Genomic DNA, 23,669 nt, shown 5'->3' on the forward strand with positions numbered 1-23,669 from the left:
AGAGAGAGAGAGAGAGAGGAAGAAAGAAAGAAAGAAAGAAAGAAAGAAAGAAAGAAAGAAAGAAAGAAAGAAAGAAAGAAAGAAAGAAAGAAAAGTGTAAGTGTTCCAGGCAGAAACCAGAGTCTACAAAGGTCCATATGGGGCAGAGGTTGTGCTCAGACAACAAGAAGACCAGTGTGGACAGACCAGATAGCTTGATGCAGGAATAAGTGCAAGATACCCCTGCAAGGTCACAGGGACACACACCTGGTCCTCCTTGGGTTCCCAGGAGATAGCAGCTCCGTCCCTCTTCTTTTCAGCACAGATATTCTGTGGTCCTTGTGGAGAAAACTTGCCAGTGAATTACCTCCTAGATAGTTGGCCCCATTTCCTCTAAAAATGAGGCTCAATGGAAAAGAGTACTTCTTTAGCAATGATGAATGACAGCCTGGGAACCCGGGTAGGGCCCTAGTTGGTGTGTCAGGAAGCTGTAAAGATTCTTCTTCAGCTCCCCAGGAAGATTGTTGCGGCAGCATGCTGTAGGACACGCTGATTGTGATCCAGAGGGTGCTTCAAGACTCAGCAGAAGACAGAAATCTGGTGTATGTTCTCTTAGAGAAATGGAAGCCAGGGGCCAGGAGGGCAAGCAGAATGATGGACAGGACTTTAGTCAGGACTTAGTCACAGCAGTTCCGTGGCACAAATCCTCCTCCTACCCATCATTGGGTGCTAGGCTTTCCATATCTGAAACACTGCATTATTATGTCATTGCTCTCCCTGGTACCCTACCTGGATTCAGGCCTCCTCATCCCCTGCCTAATCCCCAAGCAAGTCCTTCCTGTTTGGAGAGTCATCCAGGAAATCTATTCCCAGCCCTGTTGTTGTCAAAGTTGTTTCTGCAAACTAACATCCCACCAGAATGCTTCCTCCTGTAGCGCATCAGTACAGCCCCAGTTCATGCAGATTGGTCTGAGTGCCATCAGTTGACACACAATGACTGGGGACCTAGCCCTGCCTGGCAGATCAGACAGACTCAGATATCAGCACTCTTTGCCCTCTGTCTAGATTCTCCAATATGGTGCTGTAACAACATGCCGATTGGAGCTACCTGCACACATCGTGTCTCTCCACATTTCCATTCCAGCACACAGTGACCCTCCTGCTTAGAGCATGCCTACCTTCCTGCCAACACATCGTCCTCACCTCCATATTCACCACACACTTCTCATTGAGCCTCCACGTACTTTGGGAACCTAACTGCACTGTCATTATTTATTTTTACATTACATTTACATTCAACTGAACACACAGGAGGGCTACCTGCATGAAGAGATGGGTGGACAGACTGAGAGACAGGCTGTTAAGATACAACAACAAGAAACTGAATTAAATTTCTGATACAGAGAGGGAAGCAGAGAGCACGGAGTCAAAAATCCAGAGTGCTTTGACTGATACAGGAAGAACACAGACATGACTTTGGGATGTCAATAAACCCAATCGACTGTGTTAACCTTAAACCATCAAGAACAGAGACTATACTGAGGGTGAGAGTGTAGTAAGAACCTGAACTCATTTGTAGTGCATATAAAGCATTGAGGAAGTAAGGGGATATGAAGGAACATGAGAGAGCGAAGAAGACGGCCAGAAAGCAAAGATCTCTGCTGCAAAGATTTCACCAGAGCTGGCCAAATAGCTCAGCTGATTAAAGCATCTGCAAGCAGGCACAGAAGCTGGGGGTTCGATCCCCAGGCCTGCCATACTGCCCTGCCCCTGGAGCACACTAAAATGGGGATTGAGACTAGGTGTGGAGGCACATACCTGTAATTCCAGCTCTTGGGAAGTTGTAAACAGCAGAATCACTATGAGTCTGATCTAGTAGTGAGACCCTGAACACCCTGTAGACCCTTCCCTTTAATAATAATAATAATAATATTTTTTAAAAGACAGGACTGGAGATATAGCTCAGCAGTACAGCACCTGCCTGGGAAGCACAAGGTCCCGAGTTCAATTCCCAGTACCAAATGCAACAAACAGAAAACAAAATCCAACAATATATTCAGGCCAGGGAGATAGCTCAGTAGAATAAGTGCCTACCTGCCAGGCACAGGGTTCTGAGTTCCAGCCCCAGTATCGAAAAAAAAAAAAAAAAAAAAAAGATTTCACGGGGAATGAAAATTAGGTACCATCCCCAAACAATGTAATCCCTATAAGTATTCTGTACTATGAAAACAAGGAAAAGTTGCTTTTATAAAATTGAAATTCTACGAAAGTCTCAACGTCAATGTCAATGTTACCTTAAGTGCTCTACTATTATGTTGGGGTCTGTGTCTAGATGTCCCCCCGAAGCTTCATGCAGTCATGAGGCTTCTAGAGTTTTCGCTTGGTCCATAGTCCACTGGGGTCATGAGTGTGAGTGCAATACCCACCCTGGGGCAGGTAGGCTACGTACAATACAAGGGAGGGAAAGAGGCTTGTCTCTGCTGCTTCTCCCTTTCGCCCTTGTTTCTTTTGCTGTTTCCTCTGAAGCAGGTACTTTATCCAACATGTGAGAACTCAGGAAATTGCTGAGAATTTCATACCCTTTGTGCCATCTAACAATTCCGCACAAGGGTACTGAGCAGACAATGGAGTTAGAGTTCTGAGGCATGAAAAATCCTCCTACTTCAGGAGAGGAGGCAACAGAAGTGGAAGAACAGGAAGAACAGAAGTGGCATTTAAGTTGTCATCATGGACTTGGGACCCTGGGTCTGTTGAAAATTCAGAAATAATCATGCATCTCCTCTGTAACCTTCAGCTCCCTTTCAGCAAGAAGGGCAACCTTAGGACACAGGACTCAACATGAAGATCAGCCGTCCTACCAGTGTGGGAGCTGGGAGTGAGGGATGGCCAGAGGTGGGCTGCTGGCCTACTGTCAACCAGGTGTGGACACTGGCCATGAGGTCAGCAACATCCCCCTCACAGCCTAGAAGTCATTTCCTGCTGTGCTGCACTGACTGGTGTCTGTCACAGCACCGTGGTTCTGAGCAAGTCAGCTTCAGAGCCTGGCCGCAGTGTAGACACGCAGGGCCCCAAGTACAGCTTCCTGGTCAGAATGAGGCCCCACATACAGCTTTACAATGAGTTGTTCAAAATTCAGCCAGTGCTGGTCATGAGTATTTTTGTCTTCTAGGTTATGACTATGGGCTCGTTCCTCTCCATTTACTGATGGGGTTACTGAGGCCAATGTGGTGAAGGGACCTCCCAACGCATGATGAGTAAAGATGGACTGGAAACTCAGTCTGACTGCTACTCTCGGACAAGCCCCCATGCCCTTGGATAGAAAGGAGAAAAGGCACAGCAGGGCTACAGACTCACAGATTCAGAGAAGTCCAACCAGCCTGTAGCAAACCATCCCATTATGACATCTGCCGCATCTCCTCCCATCACCTGAATATTCTCTAGACACACCGACCTTCAGCCACAGTGCTCTTGCTGGTGGTACCTTCAATTTCCTGTCTATCTGTCCATTGGCCACCTTCTCTTTTTCAGGCGTCTCCAGTCCACAAGCAAGTGAAGTGGCCCTCTACCAGGCACCTTCCACAGTCCATTGTGAGAGCTCACAAGGTTCTGTGGCACCTCACAGGTCTATGGGTTCTGGGAGGGAACTGGGGGATCTGTCCTGGAAACCCTGTGCACTGCTGTATTGCACATGTGGACCACAATGAGTATGCCCTAAATACAGGACATCAGAAGTTGGATCAGATATTGACACACTTGAGTATCTACAAAGCAAGCTAAAAACTCTGATTCCCTCCTGCGATGGTGACCTAGTGGTTCCTAAGTTCAGCTGAGAAGGCTGACGGGGAAGCCTAGGCTCCTGGTGCCTCAGAGGCACATGTTACAATCACAGCTTGTTAAGGACAAAAAGAAGAAAAAAGAAAACACGAAACCAGACGAGAGGGCACGTGAACGAGATGGTAGGAATCAGCAGTGTATCGACTGCCTCAGCTCCAATCGTCCCACCCAAAAACCCACAGGAGGGATGCACAGGCAGGTCCTTACGGGTAACAACAAAGGGGCTGCCAGGGAGAGGATCTTGGGAGGCAGAGGGAGGACAAAAACTCAAGAAAAGCCTTCTCTTGTTCCAGAATCAGATGCTCTCAGCAAGCAGAGGGGCTCAGGGGATTCCTGGATTCTCACTTGCACTTCGTCGCCTCACTTACCCTCTGCTTCACCCTGCAGGATGAAGGCTGTGGCCATGGCTAAGGCTCCTTGGAAGGCCATGGGGACATGTGAGGTGCTCTGAGTGCTCTTGCTTCCCCAGCAAGTGTGGCTCAGTTTCCTGATAACATACGCAGCCTGCATCTGAATATTTGCACTTTGTGTGAGGCAAGGCCATTTGGAAGGTGGTTTCCTCGGCCTCGTCCAGCCTGAGTGGCAGCCAGCCCCTCACCTATCAAGGGACATTGTACCCTCAGAGGATCGTGAAGGACCAGGCCTGTGGCCAAGAAGGAACCCACCAAAAATTCATCCCCTGCCTGCCTGCCTGCCACCTGAGGACAGCCCAACTGCAGAATGAATGCTGACTTACACGCTGCCTCCTGTCACTCTTGCCGTCAGCTCTTGGTGTTCCCAGGTGGGTTTCAAGTGATGAGACAATGCATAGACAATAGAAAAGGGAGCACCGACAGAGACAGTGCCTGCTGAAGTAGACAGCCAGCCAGAGGCACCACAGCCTTTCAAGCCACTGTCACTCAGTGCCAACCTCTGACCCACTCACTGCCCATCATAACAGGCCCTCAGAGAGAGGACTGTGGGCTCCCCCCTCTTCCTCTGTGCTCAGGAAAGCCAAAGCCATGCCTGTCCATTCCTTCCTCCTCCTGCCCCAGGAGCTGACGTCTGTGGGACCCAGTGCACCTGGACAGGCCTTGGCTCTTTCTGCTTCTTGGCTTCTGGGAGCTGATCCAAGACTTTAGGATGCCCTTTGGCAGCCCCTTCATGTCACCCAGGTCACAACCTCCTACTGCATCCTGCCCACTAGCCCTTGTGCACTGATGGAATCTTCCTGCCTGTTCCATGAGACCCGAGACCTTGCGATCCTGTCTGCTTTGCTCTGCACAGACCACATTCAGATCTGCCACTGCACAGACAAGTCCAGGATCAGCTGTCCCTGCACTGCAGAGCTGTCTTAAGGTTGGGCTGCTTCAGCACTCAGCAGTGGCTCTCCTGTCCCCTGGCCAGCACCATCTGTGCAGAAGCATTGTTCATGAGTCCCCTGCATCCACCCACAGAGCAACAGAGCTTCTGCAGGTGAGAACCTGGCATCATACATGTGGTAGTGTCAGCAAGATTTGCTCAGTGTGAGCCTGACCAGTCATGTGCCTCACCAGATCCTTCCCCAGCCCCACCCACTCCTAACCTCTCTAAGGACACACTTTCCCTAAGCAGCTGGATAAAAGGGCATTGGCAGATTGGCAGCCCTGGAAGTCATTTCACCTACAGTTGCTCTCACTCCTGAGTCTCTGCTGAGTTCCCATTCCACCCAGGCCCTGCCTGTGAAGACTGAGTATCGAGAACTTATTCCTGTTCTTGCCCCACTGCCCTGGCCAGGTGTCAGAAGTCTCACTTTTAATTTGCAAACTAAGTTACCCCAAAATGGGTTATTCACAGGCAGGAAACAAACCAGCTTTCACCTTGATGTAGCGTGAGTGTACGCCAGGCTCTCCACCTCTCCCTTACCTGTTTGCCTAGCAGCGAGCTCTGTGCCTCCTTCTCTCTGCTCACACCATAAATGGAGCCAATTCCTTGGGACATGTACAGCCAGTGGCAAAGCCTTGAGCTTCAGGGGCATTTGATCTTATAAAGAAACGTGTGCAAAACATCCTGGGCACCCTGTGAAAAAACACCCCAGCCCAAGTATTTCCAGGAAGGCATCACAGAGAAGTGTTTTCTTTGAAAAAAAAAAAAAAATGACAATATTAATATGTTTCCTTGGTCTCCAGAACTGCAGCCCATCCATCTTACCTCTCAGGTAGGAAATCCTCTACATATGTGTGCATGGCACACACGCTCCTATCTTTCCACCCTCTGCAAACACAGGGTAGCCTGGAACAGTGCACACCTGCCAGACCCACACTGGGATCCATGGCTGAGCACTCCACACTGCTGTTGAGCAGAGCATGGGACGAATGCAGAAGGTACGAGGAGCAATCTGCATCCGCCAAAGTAGGTGCAAAGGGAAAACCAGGGCAATGTGCTTAGGGTCAGCAGAGACGACCTTGAAAGTACAGGCTGGCAGCAAGCAGCTGGAATCTGCAAGCACTTGAGGCACTGACAGGAAAACAGGGAAGGCCAGCTAGAAGAGGGTGGATCATGCAGATGATCCTCCCCGCTGCACCACACAAAGGAAGGAAACCTTGAGATTTCCAAGGACAGCTGAGGGGACAGGTGATGTGGAGGATTCTGCTGTGTTCTAGGAGCTTGTAGGGAATGAAGGTCAGAAAGAGGACAAAGGACAAATATGACTAAGGCAGAAAGAGAAGGCCCAACAGCTGCCTTCTGCACCCCTTCCTGCCTCTTTTTGATGACTTGCTTGACTCCTCCTTATGATCTTACCATTTAGATAAGGTGTGTGCAGAAGGTGCCCTCTGGCAGCCCAGGACAGCAAGGCCTAGGACACCTTAAGCCCTTTTCTCTAGTCCTCTGGGGATGAGAGAGGCCCTGAGACTCATGGCTTGCATGTCCTATCATCCTCAAGAAAATGGGTGTCTGCGTGGTCTCCCAGTGTTCTCACCCATTTCCCATTAAAATTGCCTGGGTCACTCTTAAAACTGAACACATTTGGGCTTCATTGCAGTTTATCAATGTGCAGATTTAAAAAGCAAACAAAACCTCTCCAGTGTAAGTATATATTACGTGTCTCATCTATTCAAACCTCCCATTCCAGTGTGACCAGCTACACTTCCTCTCACGGGCCTTGAGGTATGCAATGCAGACTCACTTCTCACTGGTCTGCGGTAGAGCCCTGGTTCACCTCACATGCAGGCTGGACGACTCTTTAACATGTAGCCAAGTGGACCTGATCCCTTATTGTCCTTTTAAACATCAGCTGGCTTGTATTAAAGTCCCAGGTTTTGTCCTAGAGGACCAGGACATAGTCTGGTTGGTGGTGTTAGCCAGAAGTCAGGCTTGGCGAGGAATATCACCCCAGCTCTGTGACTGCCTCCTAGGCCCAGTGGCCCCATAGCTCTGCTAGACAGGATTAGGGCTGAAGGTTATGAGGAGGTTGTAATCCCTACAAAAAGATAGGGTGATATATTCTCACACTACTTCTAATCTGTCTTTCTGATCCCTTCTCTCGGAGGGGGTGCCTGACTCAATGTTTTCATGTGGTTGAGTAGATTCTGGCTGAGAAATACTATGCATGAAAGTCAGTCTAAGGTACAGCATGGGGGCTGGTGAGATGGCTCAGTGGTCTAAAGCACCTACTTAGAACAAGCTTAGCAAAGCACAGGGACCGCGGTTCAATCCCCCAGCACCACATGCCAGCCAGCCCCGCCCCCTGGTGGGCTGAGCTGGCCACACACACACACACACACACACACACACACACGTTGTAGGGTAATAATAAGCTTCTCTTCTGGAGGGTTAACAACCTAAGTTTGCAAATCTAATTTATTAAAAATGTGTTCCTGGGGCCAGGGAGATGGCTCATGGAATAAATGCTTCCCTGGGGGAAAAAAAAAATGTTTTCCCTAATCACTTCACATATATTTTCTATCCCTCAGTTCTTAATGTAAATGTAAATGTCAATTAATAATGGACTTTCTGAAGGGAATTTCTGTAGTAGACCAGTGTTTGGCCTTTTTTTAAAAGACAAGGTCTTAACAGTGTTTGGACAGGATATCATATCTGCAGCTTGTACTATGAATAACCACTAAGATAACAATATGCAATGTATTAATTATTGAAACTGTCCTATTATCAGTTTTGAAACTGTCTCATTGCTATCTGCTTCTCGATAAAATTAATTTTAAAAAATATAATACTATGCAAAAAATAAATAAATTAGATTTGCAACTGCTTCTCCATAACTACTTATTCTTCACTCTACCCTAAAAGCCTCTACACATGATGTTTTTAAGAATGAATAACAGCTGGCCAAATAGCTCAGTGGATTAAAGCACCTGCAAGCAGGTACAGGGGCCCAAGTTCAATCCCCAGGCCTGCCATACTAGCCCCCCCCCCCCAAGGCGCACTGAGACAGCAATTGAGACTGGATGTGGTGGTGCCCACCTATAAACCCAGCTCTTGGGAGGCTGTGAACAGGTGGATCACTACCAGTCAGATCTAGAAGTGAGACCCTGAACACCCTGTAGACCCCTCCAAAAAAAAGACCTACTGAAGAAGGGACAACCGTGCTACATGATAAACACACACCCAGCCTCTCACAAGCACTTGTGCTTAGATATACTGTACCAAGTTACTGGCAAGAACTTGTACAAATTACTGCATTTATGAGTCCAGAAATCAGTCAAGTATAGAATAATCTAGGATCCGCCTCAACCAACATTTAATGTGGCAGTAAGCAAGTTGCACAACTACTCAGCTCTGTTACTGCAATACGAAAGTTGCTACAGACAAGAAAGAATGTAACTGCACGGGTGAAACTGTATTCCAATAAAATTTTATTTACAAAAAGAGTTGGGCCAGGTCTGGTAGCTCACCCACCCCTCTTTTACCATAACATACCTTCTGTAGACCAAATTGTGTACCAGTTAAAACATGAGTAACAAATAAGGAGGAATAACAGTTAAAGACTGACATGGATTAAATGACAAGTATCCCATATTTGTTGCTGAACATCAGAATACTATCCAAAGAGCCAATATTAAATAAAACCCCCAAACAAGGCAGTTTTCACACACACACACTCACACAAAACCTGTTCCTCTTAGAAGCATTAAATTACTCATTATTTTAACAAGCAGATGTAAAGTAACATTACAGTGAAGAAAAGTATACAAAAACTTCAGAAACACAGTTCAGATTGTCCATGAACACAAACCCTTAATTCGTACCTTTTCACATATTTACAGCTTCTTGACCGTAACAAGAAGCTACATGGCTCAAGGGGTTAAATGTTCATCTCCTTCAAACCCAGAACTCAAGGTTTAATCAAACTTCTGTTTCAGGTTTGGCTTAGCAGAGGTCTTGGCCAAATTCCTTAAGAAATAAATAATACACTTGCTGCTACTATCATTAATGATTTGGAGAAAGGAATTCTTAACATTTCCAAAGGTGACCCACAGTGAACAGGGTTTACTGACAAAATCCTATCACTGTAAAATTAAAAGAAATGCCATTTTGAATGCATTTAACATCATGTATTGTGAGTACACACCCTGGAGAAGCATATGAAATGTAGAATCACATTTTAAATACACAATGAGATTGGGCACTGGTGGATAAACAGCTTTCTACCGACAAAGAGAAGGGATTCTAATGCCATAGCTGACTCAAGGACAAGAGAGGTGAGGTCCAAAGAGTTTAACTGCTACTATTTTACATGAGCTTTGACCCGCATGCCATTCCCCACTGAGCTCCAATTTTGCTGATATGTTTGACAATGATGAGGCTGTCATGTCAGCAGCAAAAGACGAAGGAACACATAAAGTCAATAATCAACTCATAAATAATCAAAAGTTGGATGAGATGGTATAGGATGGTATAGGCATAGACTTGAGAGAACAAAACAGCTGGAAGAGGTAAATGTGCATTTAAAAAAAAATCACACAAAGGAGAAAGATTACCTACAAATTGGTCATATTATTTTTAGATAGACTGTATACACTTGGTATTCCAACTACATAATTCAGAATAAATAACAGGTACTTTGCTTGACTCAAAGAAAATAAAAATGAATTCATGTCTCTCAAAAGTATCCCTAGTATGAACATCCAGTTTCATTTATGAATAATAACAAAATGATTAAAAGGGCAAGATCAATAGGCAATATACAACCCAAGATTCTCAGGGTTTTTTTGTGTTATGACAAAAACATGCTTTCCTACTGTCCTCAAAGAGGTTCTTTGCTAGAATACAACTGATCAAGTATAAATTACTAATATCCACAGAAACATTGCTAAAACTGTAAAAACAATTTTGTAGTTTTCCCCCTCAACTGTGTCCAACAGTTTGTGAAAACGCTTCCATGAACAGTATGGGGTAACAAATATTAGTGAAGAAAATACTTCTTCCCACAACTCTAACTTCTAAGGTTAACCTATAGGAGGGTATTTTCAGAGCAGGGAACTGAAATCTACACAACAGTCCTCTAACTACCGCCCCCTACTAGAAATGGAATGTAACTAGGACATTCTAACTAGGTAACAAAGACCAGCTTTGTCAAAAAGGACATCTTTGGCCCTTCTAGGCTAGATTTGAGCATCAAGCATAAAACTGTTCAGTGTCCTTATCATATACTCATGATGGGTCAAGTCTTCCTAGCAGCTGAGCCAGAGAACACAACAGGTCAGGCCACACCAATTCACATTGGCCTCGGCCGGCCTTTGGGACAGCCTGCCACATTCCTGTCCCCAGGCCTTACCTACAAGAGGTCATAATACTGATTCACCTCACAAAGATGTGAGAAACAACTAACAATCATTAAAAAGCATAAAGCACTTTGCAAATCCAAAAGCGTTATTTTGGCATCTGTAGAACTAGAAAACATTCATCGCTTGTGCTATTTGGCAATGTTGCTTTTACACCTCTCCAGACTGTGCTCTCTTTGTGTAGAGCCTTGAGGGTTCTACAGTGCACACATAGGAAACAGAACTTCCAGCCTGGACTAGAACCCTCATTAGTGAGGATGGAGGTGGGGGTTACAGGCCGACAGGGCACATGCATGCAAAGTGCAGGCAAATGAGACAAAGAGGGTTTGCATTTCAACAAGCAAACTTTACTCTCCCGGATTTCTCACCTAAGGCCAGCAAAATTCTGAGCTATTCATTTGCTGAGGGGCTGGGGTGGCTGTTGATAGTCTGCTGTTCACTTGAAACACATACCAAGCTGACCTGAGAAGGGAAAAGTCAAAACAGAGCTGGGACTGTTCCATTCTTTGTACCTGAAAAATCACAAGTAAGATCTTAAAAAAAATAAAAAATAAAAAATAAAAAACAGGCCCTAGTGTATACATGCAACAGAGGAAAGAGACGGGTCATCTTCACAAACCACCATCACTCAGCATGAAGCTGGAGTGCTTTCAAGGAAGCAGAAAAGAACCAGGAGCAGCATTTTCCAAGAACTCTGAGGACAAGTTATAAATGAATTTCTAAACCCCAGAGGTTACCCCTAGAAGTAAAGGTTTGTCGTCTTGTTTCTCCTGCCGTTTCCCCCGGATGCCTCACAATAGCAGCGAATTGTGGCTCAGAAAAAGGAAAGGGAGAGTACAATCAATGTCCTCTCCTGTGGGGTCAAGGACAGCTGACAGGGGCTCAGGGGTCAGGTCAGGGCAACCACTTAGCACCTGGTGGGACCAAGACAGATTCATACCTGCAATTTATTTTATTCCAGAACTCTCATTCAGCCGTGCCTGCTTTCCTGACTCCTGCTGACCATCACAGCCAATGTCCTCTGTACCTGTCATTGTGTTCCCCACTGCAAATCTCCTTTCTGAGGGTCCTCAGAGCCCTGGCTCATCCATACCCTTCACGCTCTACAGCGCATATTGGAGGAAGTCATCCAACTAACTACACCTCCCAAAAGTTTCTTTGATGGAGAGGAGGTAGGCAAAATATATAGCACCCCGAAATAACTGCTCCTAAGCCCTTCCCTTCAGGATCCCAGAACACCAAAAGGCTCCTCGCTCACTTTCAGATTGACCCTCCTGCCTCTGCCCCCACTTCCATGAGAGAGTCAGTCCTGGGAATGCTTAGGCCCCCACCTACTCGCCCTACCCAACCTAGCACAAGTGCAGCTTCTGGTGTTGGGCTAGGTGTGTTTTGTAGCGAAAGCCTTTGCCACAACCGGTGCACTTGTGCGGCTTGTTGCCGGTGTGGATGCGGCGGTGGCGGATCAGGTGCGAACTCTGGATGAAGCTCTTGCCGCACTCGATGCACGTGTAGGGCTTCTCACCCGTGTGTGTGCGCTGGTGCTGCGTGAGCGTGGAGAAATCGCTAAAGCACTTTTCGCACTGGCCACAGCGGAAGGGCTTCTCGCCCGTGTGCACCCTCAGGTGGTTCACCAGGTGCGAGTTGCGCCCGAAGCCCTTACCACACTCGCGGCACACGTAGGGCCGCTCGCCGGAGTGCGTGCGCTTGTGCGTGAACAGGTGCGAGCTCACGCTGAAGGTCTCCCCGCACTCGGAGCACATGTAGGGCTTCTCTCCCGTGTGCACGCGCTGATGCTTCACCAGGTCCGAGCGCCAGCTGAAGCGTTTCCCACACTCGCTGCAGCCGTGCGGCTTCTCCCCGGTGTGGATGCGCTGGTGGTTGGCCAGGTGCGATCTGCGCACGAAGCCCTTGCCGCACTCCCCGCACGCGAAGGGCCGCATCGCCGCTGCGCCTGCACCGCTGGCCGCTGCGTGTGCGCGCCGGTGGCTGAGCAGGTGCGAGCTGAGGCTGAAGGCCTCGCCGCACTCCGGGCACGGGTAGGGCTTCTCACCTGTGTGTAGCCGGCGGTGCTTCAGCAGGTCGGCGCGCCAGCTGAAGCTCTTGCCGCAGTCCGGGCACAGGTTGGGCCTCTCGCCCGTGTGCAGGCGCAGGTGGTTGGTCAAGTAGGTGTTGCGGCTGAAGCCCTTGCCGCACTCCCCGCAGCGGAAGGGCTTCTCGCGGGCGGGCCGGGCCAGAGCGGGGGCCGCCCCAAAGCCGCCTGCCATGCTCACCCCCATCATACCCACCACCGCCCCGCACTCGCCCGCCAGGCCGAAGGGCTCCAGGCTGGCCACGGCCGCGGCCTCCGCCAGCCGATGGATGCGCTGGTGCTGCAGGAAAGCCGCGCCCGGACTGAAGCTCTCCCCACAGTCCGGGCAGATGGTGGGTGCGTCCATGATGCTGGCCACCAAGCTGTCAAGCTCCCCAAGGTCCACGGCCAACGGGTGGTGCAGCCGGTGGAAGCGGCGGTGTGAGGGCTTGGCACCCCGGTGTCGGCCCCCCAGGGAGAGGTGGCGCCTCCAGGGAAGCACAGGAGCGGGCGGCGGCTCCTCCTCGGCCTCCTCCAGTGTGTTCTCCGCAGCACTCTCCTCACCCTCCTGTTCCGGGCTCCGCGCCATGCTGTCCGACTCAGACAGACCTGAGAACACCGCCATGTCAGCCACACCAGGCTGGTCATCCTCCTCCTCCTCCTCCTCCTCCTCGTTCTTCTCCTCCTTTTTCTCCTCCTCAGGGAGATCAACCCTTTCTTCCTCACTCAGCAGCTCCTCTGCAATAGAAAAAGCAGCAATGGGGCTAACTAGACAGCACTCCAAAGGTTAAGCCTCAGGAGAACAGCCTCCACAGCCAAGAGTGAGGGCCAGGGCTTCGGTCCTGGGGCACTTGGGACACCCCAACCCTCAGTGGCCTGCCTTCCTCCCTTTCAGACCCTGCCCAGCTCTTTTTCTCATTAAAACCCTAAACAGAGTGCTCTCTGATTCACGTTGTGTACCCCACACCCTATACCTCAGACTCTGCCTAACAGACCCACTAAAGGCAGAGGGGCCCAAGGTCGGCCAGGTGCATCTTGCTGAGATCTGGATCTCCAGAAACAAGGTTTGCATATCCAAGAGCTGTCAGTGCCTTTTTAAGGGTCTAGCTTCAAAAGACAAAGTAGAGTGGCCAAGCACACACACAAGCGCATGCACTTGCACACATACACACACACACACACACACACACACACACACACACGACAACTTGGCCTAAAGAGGCTCTGTACTTATGTTTTAAATAATTCTATCTGCAATAGCTGAAGGTGGAACAACAACTCACTTTTAAGAAGGTGACTATGACAGGGCAGAGCGAGTGAGGTCAGCAGAAGAGCACATGGAGCCTAGAACTGTGAGCCCCAGTTGGAGGCTGAGCCAGGACACACACCTGCTGGTCACTGGCTGCTTTATCCCTAAGGACAGAGGGCTCCAGAAAGTTCCTGGGGTGGGGAAGGCCACATGCTTTTGTACATAGTGGGGGAAGGCAGTGGGGAATCTGGGACTGTGTCACAAGAAACAAATGTAACCTCACAGACCTAGCCCTAGCCAAAGAGAATTTCAGCTCGTTTCTTTCGCTAGGGCATGCACTGCACAGAAATAAGCAACAAAGGCCCAAAGGCAAAAATAAAGAAGTGGATAGAGGCCCAGCATTTACTCTTTCAGGTTAGGAATAGCAATGGATTTAGCACATGGCCTGGACTCTGGAAATTCACCACATAAAGTTAAGTAAGTCACTTACCAGTGAGTTTACTTGCAGTACATGATTACTTCATCTGATAACTTTGCCCAGCACCGTGCTGAGTAACCCTTTAAACAAATGCAACAATGCATTTCACTCTCCCAGCAGCCATGCACGGCAGGCTCCAATGCTCCCTGTGCAGCCCTGCTGCACTGTTACAAGTGGCATTCTGCGGTGGTGCTCTGTGATGCCAAGTGCCGTGCCACCACGGAGCCACTTTGCCCTCCATGGCCAGCAGGGCCCACCTCAGACTCAATAGAAGAACAGGGTGCTCTGCTGCACCCACACTAGGAAGGAGATCCTGCTTGGTGCTCCCTCTAGAGCCTCCCCTCAAGGAATGCTGCCCTGATTGTGACTCTAGAGGAGCACAGTGTAAAGGGGAGCAGGGGAGATTCCAGCCTCTCCTCACCTGTGGGGATGCTGCGTGCTCCTTCCCTCGCCTGCATTTCTCCTCTCAGAGCTTCATCCTGTGGCTTGGAGCCCATCTCCTCCACCAGGTGGCCTCTGTCTCCCACATCCTGTGGATTAGAATCCATTCCTTTTTCCTCTGGGTCCCCTTCCCTGTCCTCAGTGTTCTCAAAATCAGAGCCCATCTCTTTGTCTTCTGAGTCCTGGTGTTCACACACAGCCTGATCTTCTTGCTCCATCTGGGAAGAAAAGGGCAAGGGAGGTGACCATGGATCCTTGCTCCAGACAAAATGCACAGGAAGAGAGGTCACGTCAACCTGGATTTCATCCCATCATGTGCCTTGTTTCCCCATCTAATAAAATGTCTGCAGATAGCCGGCGAGATAGCTCAGTGGACTAAGCGCCTGCTTTGGCAAGCACAAGGATCAGGGTTCGATCCCCAGACCCGCATGCTGTGCTAGTGCTGGCCCCGCTCCGGGGCATGCTGAGCCATGGAACAAATCTGGGCATGGTGGCACATGCCTGTAATCCCAGCGCTGCAGAGGCTGAAAACAGGAGGATCACTACTTGAGTCTGAGCTGCACGGTGAGTCCCTGTACCAAATACATAAATGGAAAAAAAAAAAAAATGTCTGCAGAATCCAGAGAGCTGGGTGGCAAATCCACTCCCCAAACTAATTTAAAATAAACAACTGGGTACAGGAGGGGGTGCAGTGCTGATTGGTTGAACAAGTGAGGCAACCTTATGCTGAGGCTACTATGTGCCAACATTCACTGGACCCAAGTTTACCTGCTTTGGTCTATGAAGTAGATGTCTGTTGGTGCAAGTTCACAGTTTAACAGTGAGGTAAGTATGCCTATGGTTTTTGTTGTTGTTGTTTTTAGCAGGAAACATGAAGCTGAAAATAGACCCCACTAGCCTAAGCCTCAACCTTGAAGCCACAGAGTGATGATCAGACCATTTTGCTGTCTCAAAGTCCTACAATTTGCTTACTCTTGCAAAGCTTACCCTCCACCGGCTCCTAACAATCTCACAAATATTTCAGCTAATTTTGAGAGGGCATATACAGAGTCAGAAGACAGATACATTCATGATAGAAGAATATTAGAAACATCAGTATGATAACATAGGGAAAGGGACTCTGGAGCCAGGGAAAGAACAGAATAGGAGCCTCTTTGGTTTTCTGGCTCATACTGACCAGAAGGAGTTAAATTTTACTAGAAGAATGCCCTTGGAAACAACTACAAGGACAGGAGGAGAGACCAAAAGGGAAAAAGAAAGATTAAAAAAAAAAAAAAAAAGGCACCAAATAGCAAAAGTGGCATTGAGACTTACATCAAGAGGAGCAGATGGAAATCTGACAGGCAGAGTACAGAGAAGCCAGGCGCACAAAGCCACGATAACACCCTCCTCAGCTCCAACCAAATGCAAAGGAGAGGAGGGGCAGGGGCTAGCTTGCTTTAAAGAAAACTCTTGTTCAGAATATAAAAATATACACTCATGCACTCCCATATACAGTATATGTAATACATAGCTATACAGTGGTTCACAGACTGAAACATTTGTTCCACAATTCTGCTCATCTTAATTAGATGTACAGTTTGCTTGAAGAAAAGCAAAATTTTTCAGCATGCTTCTGTTTGCAAACCAAGTTTTTTGTAATCCAAGATATTACTGCATATATATATATATATATATATATATATTTCACTCTAGGGTCACTATATTACTACAAAAGATATACATCCCTAATCCTAAACTGACCTATAAGGATCCTCCTAACCCATCAGCCATTCACCCCAGAAATAAGGCTCTGACAAAGGCAAGTCACAGAAAAATGTCATACAAAGCCCCCCAAAAGGAATATGCATGTACAGAAGGGTGCCCAGTGTATTTCAAGGACAGTCCAAATTATCACAGGTTCCAGGGAGGAAGGGTCTCCTAAAACATCATAAGAGAAGCGAAGGACAAAGACCTGTGAGTATCTGTCTTTCCAGACCTCCCTGTCCCCTCCTTGGGGCAGCTTTCTGTCCTGTTTCCTCCTAATAAATAAGGCATCTTCAGCTCTTAAACTCTGTCCATTTAATTCATTGCTGGTCCTCAATTTATGATCCCAGGTAGCTGCTCAACCCAGCAGTGCTCACCCCAAGACACAACAATAACTTCTTTTCTAGACTGTTACCTTCAATGGCACCACCAACCTAGTTTTGGGTCAAAAATCTGCTGCATTGCTGAGAACGGTAGGCCAAGATGATTCAAGATTTAGCAGGTGTGCTTGGGGCCGAGGAAGCAATGCAGGAGGCCTCTGTATTACAAACCAGCTCTATAGTCCTAATACATATTTTGCAGTATCAGAATTTGGACAACTTTTAACACCAACATGTCATCAGGGAAAACTGGTTCCCCTTCTACAGAAAAGGGCAACAAGTGAATAATTTTCTTTCTGAGAATAATAACAGATTCCTAAACCTCCCAAAGATGTCATGTTTATAGCTCAACTCACAGGGCTCCTGATGAAAATGAGCAATTTAGTAAAAGATAATTAATTTCTGCCATTCATCATCCCTACAGCCCAGCACAAGGCAGCAGAACAGTTTCTAGTTCAAGAATCATGGACTATGACCTTAAGACCATCTTTCTTACTGCCCCAGCAGTTCCAAGAATGAAAGACTATGGCTCATAGGTTCAACTCCCAGCGCCACTGAAGAAGAGAAAAAGGGCTCAGCAAGACACTTCTTCCTTAGCTGGAAGTTTTCCCTGTCTCAGTTGGAGCCTTCTCAGGGCAGATCGGGCTCCATGGAGCCTTTCTTTGGAAGGGAAAGCAAGAGTTACAGCAGCGGAAATTTCTCCAACTGGGTCAGCCTCTCTGTAGAGAACTCAAGGCAAGTCAATTAACCTCTCTCTTTGAGTTTTCACCAGGGAAAGGAGGGTAAAGCCACTTAACCTTTTTCACAGAGAGGGTGTCAGAAGGAAACCAATTAACAAGCACTTTGGAAACTACTACTGAGAGTAATTGATGCTTTGAGTTTTACAAACATGACACACTTCCCCCTTTTGAAGTTCTGATGCCACTCTTGTACACTGTAATTTTGACAGATGTATCACCCTACTAGCATATTAAATTTTCTTTCTCAGCAGTGATGATAGTCTTTTTAGATTGGAATGGAAAAAGAAAAGAAAAATCAAACCATTCCCTTAAATGTCTTGAGGAAATGGCTTCTTGAGATTGGGCACACATCTTGCAATACAGCTGAGTTCTTTTACAAGGTATGAAATGTCAGGTTTCCAACATTCAGATTCGTTCTGTCTGAGTATGAGCTAAAGATCCTATTAAAGCCATTAGGCTTGCCAGAAGGGTATCACACAAGAGATCATCATACCCCATCACTTCTGGCTATTGTTCTCTTGCCTTCTAGAAGTCATACTCTAGAGACAATTATATCGCTTGAGCCAATAGATAGATAGACAGACAGACAGATATTGTATTTGAAGAAAGAAATCAGACAGGCAAGGATATGTTCATACACGTAGCTTATTGGTTTGCTAGCGGTGGGAGGCAGTGTGTGTGTGAGGGAGGGAGTAAATAGGAATCAATGTTTTTGCCAACTAGAATCCAGCAAGAACTTTACATTAGTGAAAGAAACAAGCGTGTCACCAGAAACTCATACAACTAAAATAGCAAGGTGGGGGTAGCGGGGCTGCATGGTATAAGTCTATCTGCAGCTTTCCAACCTGAAGGCTGAGGGATCCAGCCTAGGAAGCAACGAGCAAGGCTTCACCCCCGAGTCCTTCTTGAGATTGGAAGGACAGCTTCTTAGCACTTCAGAAATGGCAAGCATTGAACAAAATAACTTTCTGATTTGTGATTTCTTAGGAAACAAGAAATAGCTAAGATACTAATCTCAGAAAAGAGTTTTTTCCTAGATTTAAGAGCCTGAGTTCCCCCACTTAGGGCTCCTTGTGAATCCACAGTACTGGAAGCTTCTGCGCTCCCAAAGGAGTCCACTCTGCAAAGGCACCAGGAGAAGGAGTGGTAGGTGTGCTCCAAAAAGTGCCAGAAGCTGCTGTCACCTGGATACAACATTCATGCCACAGCAACAATACTAGTTTGTCTTAAAATCTGTCATTGCAAAACTGGAAATCTGTACATTCACCAATACAAGTTCAGTTCAATTTAAGCCATCCCATCTGCATTGTAGGCAGCGGTCAAGGGAGGGAGAAAACTATTTAAAGGTAAGGAGGTAACTAGTGATAACAACATATCATTTGGTTTAAAAAAATACTTCCTTTTAAAAATGTAAGAGCACTAGCAGATATATTTACACCCCTGTACACACAGATTCAGAAAGAAGACCAGAAGATTATGAAAATGTTAAGCATCTCTTAGTTACTTCTGGGCATTTTGCAACTGGTAACTCATTTAACCTTAACAATCCTAACGAAACAGGCCTTTCCAACCCTCAGACCACAAACAGGTCTCCAAGGTGGGAAGTCACAGAGCACAATTCATACTTCAGTGCCCCGATACAGTGCCCACACTGTAAGGCAGCTTCTGCTAGGCAGTTTGGGGAGTCTTATCTTTTCTGGGTGTAACTGTATTTTCTACAGGAAACATACTTTTACCGGGAAGAAGGCCAGCTTTGTTTTTAACATAATAAAGTATACTGATGAAAAACCTGTGATTGTTCAAGAACCAACAAAAAGGAAAACATGAACAAAGGCTGTGATTCCCTCCCTGTAGAACTCTTAACTTTCAAAAATGATATGTAGACACTGGGAGACGCCTGAAGGCTTCCTGGATATTCAGGCACATTTCATTCCAACTCCTTTACCTTCATTCCTACAATAAAGTACTTACATGTTTTCTTAGGCAATGCCAGGGCAGCAAAACAGTTTGACGGTTTTGTGGCCAGCCTTCCCTGGGTTAAAATTCTCTACTCTTTGCCAGCTACTTGACCTTGAGTAAGTTATATGACCTTGCTGAATCTCAGATTCTGCATCCACAAAAACACCAATGGCCTCCTCCTCCTCCTTTGGAGGACTGTTTAAAGAACATATTAAGATTAATGGTGCACTGGAGACACAAAGGCTACTGGCATACTGGAGACGAAATAAATGGTACTGATAACTACTGTATTCCCAAACTTCATCCAACTTCTTGATTTAAAAAGTTACAGACTAAATTGGAGGTATATAACTAATTCATAGTTATATTTACTGAGAATGGCTATTGGCAAAAACAAACAGAGCAGCAAAAGTAGGTCTGTAATTGAGTCTAGTTCCTCAGAGCCAGAGTGAGTCTACTGGTAAGGTAGCTTCCCTCCAACCACTAGTAAGAAGGGATGGAAGTTTAAAATGAAAGACCAGGGTGGTAGGAGCACTTCATGAGGAGGTTGGGTCTAAAGGGCCTGAGTCTTCCTGTGGTCAGGACACACAAGTGAGCTCATCCAGAAAGGGCTTCAGTCTTGGGTCATTAGGTAGTTTTTACTCCGGCTTGTCAATGCACACATTCCAAAGTGTCCACCACCACCATCTTCACACAGCCTTTCTCTTGGATGCAGATCATGTCAGGAAACGATTGTGCAGCCTCCCACAAAGTGCTCAAGTTCCCATCTCTAGAACTCACAACACTTTTATGCCCCTTCTTCCTACCCAAAGCCCAGCTCAATGTGCCAGTGCCATCTAGACCAAGTCAACACAGCTTGAAAGACTCAACTCCCTTTGAAGACATTGCTGTAGAGTGGAGGTAAGTGTGATAAAGTAGCCTTTAAAAAGAAAAAAGAGGGTCAGGAGATTGCTCAGAGGACTAAACACCTGCTTTGGCAAGCGTAGGGACCAGGGTTTGATCCCTGGCCCTGCATGCCAAGCCAGCCCTGCCAGCAGGGCACACTGAGCCAGCAACTGTTGATTCCAGGTGTGGTGGCGAACACCTATAATCCTGGCTCTGGGGAGGCTGAAAACAGGAAGATCACTATGAGCTGCGTAGTAGAACCCTATACCAAATACATAAATAATAAACAAATAAATAAAAAGAAGATAAGACAGGGAGAGAGGTGGAGTTAAGGGAAATGAGGCCAGCAGCAGAGCTGGAATTGAATTTAAGTCAAGATAATGGCACATAAGGAGAGTCACATGGGGAGAAGACACTCTCTCAGGCTTTCACAGAGAGCACATTGGCCAAGCAATGGCCGTGACTCATCCACATGGCTGACACTGACAAAGGTTCTACAATCTGAGGTACAGGATCTCAGGATAAATCCTGAGGGCATTTCACTGACCTTGTCAGACCAAAAAGCTACAACTCTTGTTGCACAGGTCCTGCTTTACCTTGGTTTTAACCATCCAGTAGAAAAGTATGAAGATGAAATTTAGGAAGTAAAGCCATGTTGTTATGTTGAGCTGTGGGGGACTCAGGTCAATAATTTCTGACATTGCCAGTTAAACAGAAAACCCAATGATATTATGGGCTTCTGTACTCTTTTAGAATATTTTGCTGAGTTTACACACCTATAATATTCAACAACGGAACTTAAAAAAATTGGGGTATAACTATGAATGTCCATTTTGTATCTGTGTATTCAAAGTGGTTGGGATAGATATATAGTTGCATTCTCTTAATGAATAGAATGATTTGTTCTAATGGTGTTTGTAAATAGGATAACAAGTCTGCATCTTGTGCAGTAATTAACCACTGAGAAGAATGTATGCAGTGTATTATTTGTTGAAACTGTACTTTTGATTTGATTTGAAACTGTCTCATTGCTATATGTTTATCAATAAAACTTTGAAAAGAAAAAAAAAAAGATAATGGCACATTCTCCTGATGGTCCTCTGGAAGATAATTATATTCCATTTTATGGGTGTAACCTAAATGCCAAGCACATACCTCTCTCCTCATCTTCCTGGACTTCACAGACAAAAGCCAATGCCAGAAGTAGTGCCAAGTTTCCTAGCCTTGAAGGGATAGAATCACTGGTGGGATTCTCAGCCTTCCTGGCATGGGCAGCATTTTGCCCAGGTCCCAACACTGTACTGTCACCTCCCTGCCAGGATAGGCCTGATGGTATAGGAGGCCTTCGATCTAAGCTCAGGGTAGAGACAGTATCCATGCACCTTACATTGCAATTTCACAGGTCCCCTCAAGGTGAGTTAGGGTGACCTACTTCACATGTGAAGAACCCTGAGCAGGTGGTACCCCTCCAAAGGAGGGCTGGACTTGGACTGTCTTGGGGCTCCCTTATGCCAGTTCCCTCTCCGCACAGCTCCTCCGGGTAGGGGCAGCTGGTGAGAACCATGTGACTGTGGAAGAGAAAAAGCCCTGCTGACCACACATGGTAGCACCTGGCATGCACAGCCAGAAGTAGCCAAGCAGGGAAGGGGGTGGCTGGCCTGAGAGCAGGTCTCCCTGTCCACTTCAGAGCACCCACACAGCCTCCAACTGGGAGAGTGGGAATCACGTGCAGCAGCAGTCACTGCCAGATGGCAGGCAGCCAGGCCGGCAGAGCTGTCATGTCAAGGGAAGGAAATGGCCAGGCAGGCAAAGGGCCAGGAGCCGCTCCCCCTCAGCCGCCTCCAGACTGCAGCTCCTTCCCTACCTCCCACTCATTACTCGGGTCCCTGACTACCTCCTGGGGTGGGGGGATGCCGGCTTGGCCAGCAGCAGCTGGACACTTCCTCCCCCGTTTCCCACGCCTCCTGCCCATGGCTCTCTCCCAAGGGGAAGTTTCCATAGGGACACTCGATTGGGTGAAAGGCTGGGAAAACATTTCAGCCCACAGTTCAAAAGGGGGAATTCACGGCCATAATTAGGGTCTAACCAGGGATTCCAGGGGGTTCATCATTTGTCCATCTTCAGCACCAACCAGTAAGGGGTCAACCAGCCTCTTACGGACATGGCCATCATGATCTGGCATCCTAATGGTGAATTAAATAAGGTCAAAGAATCCAAAAGGGCAAAGAAAGCTGCCTTACTTTTGCAGGGACTGGCTCTATTATTGAGCAAGGAGCAATGACCTTATACGGAATGTGTCTGCATCTGAAGAGGGCAGCTGGCCTTCTTTGCCCTCAGCTGGTTTTCCTGTCCCAGACGCAGCACACCCAAACCAAGAGATCAGCCTCCCCAGAGGCAGACCGCTGCCTGAGGTGAACACTAATTCCAGACAGAGAACACCAAAAGATTACTGCAGCTAAATGCTGACCACTCTCCAGACACAGATGCTAAAATAATCCGGTTTCTGTCTTGTGGTTACTGCTTTTCTACCTGGAAAGGGAAGCCTGCATTGAAAAAAGAGGAAGAAGCTTGCCAGGCATGTGCAAGACCCTGGATTCAGTCTGCAGCACCACAAAACCATGAGAAAGAAGGCTTCAGAGAAATCACTGTGCTAGGCTTAGCACCAATGAGACTCTTTCCAACCTCTGTGGTCAGTAAGAGCGCACTGTCCTCGGGGTCAGGTATTTCCTCTCCACTGATTGGGCTAGGGCCACTGGGTTCACCTGAGGGCCTCCACTCGTCACAAATTCCAAGCCTCCAGTACCAAAACCACTCAACTCCTTACAAAATGAGAATTAATGTAATGCAGAAACAGATCCTTGGGGACCGGAGAGATGGCTCAGTGGAATAAGTGCTTCCCTGGCAAGAGCAAGGGCCTGAGTTCAATCCCCGGTTCTGCCAAAAAAAAAAAAAAAAAAAGAAAGAAAAAGAAAAAAGAGAGAGAGAAAAGAAACAGATCCTAAGTGCCCTCAAAATTAGACTATCAAGCCCTCACATGAAAAACTACAAAAGGTAAAGGTCACATAGGCAATGACTTGTCCATATTTTATATTTTACTGATTAGAACATTTTCCTGATACACAGGAATTCCTTCTGCCATCTTGTATTTT

At 47.1% G+C, this 23,669-nt stretch overlaps 1 protein-coding gene across 2 annotated transcripts in view; it reads right to left on the reverse strand.

Annotated features, from left to right (window-relative positions):
• Positions 1-8,645: 8,645 nt before the first annotated feature.
• Positions 8,646-23,669, reverse strand: part of Znf697 (zinc finger protein 697) — a 36,754-nt gene continuing 21,730 nt past the window's right edge. For both annotated transcript variants that reach the window (XM_023706471.1, XM_023706472.1), the window contains exons 2-3: positions 14,791-15,028; positions 8,646-13,380 (exon numbers count right to left, since the gene is read on the reverse strand). In XM_023706471.1, the coding sequence (XP_023562239.1) occupies positions 11,924-13,380; positions 14,791-15,028 (1,695 nt within the window). In that variant the 3' untranslated portion in view covers positions 8,646-11,923. The remainder of the gene's footprint in view (positions 13,381-14,790; positions 15,029-23,669) is intronic.

Source organism: Octodon degus, unplaced genomic scaffold (assembly GCF_000260255.1).
Source record: "Octodon degus isolate 3935 unplaced genomic scaffold, OctDeg1.0 scaffold00257, whole genome shotgun sequence".
Taxonomy (NCBI): domain Eukaryota; kingdom Metazoa; phylum Chordata; class Mammalia; order Rodentia; family Octodontidae; genus Octodon; species Octodon degus.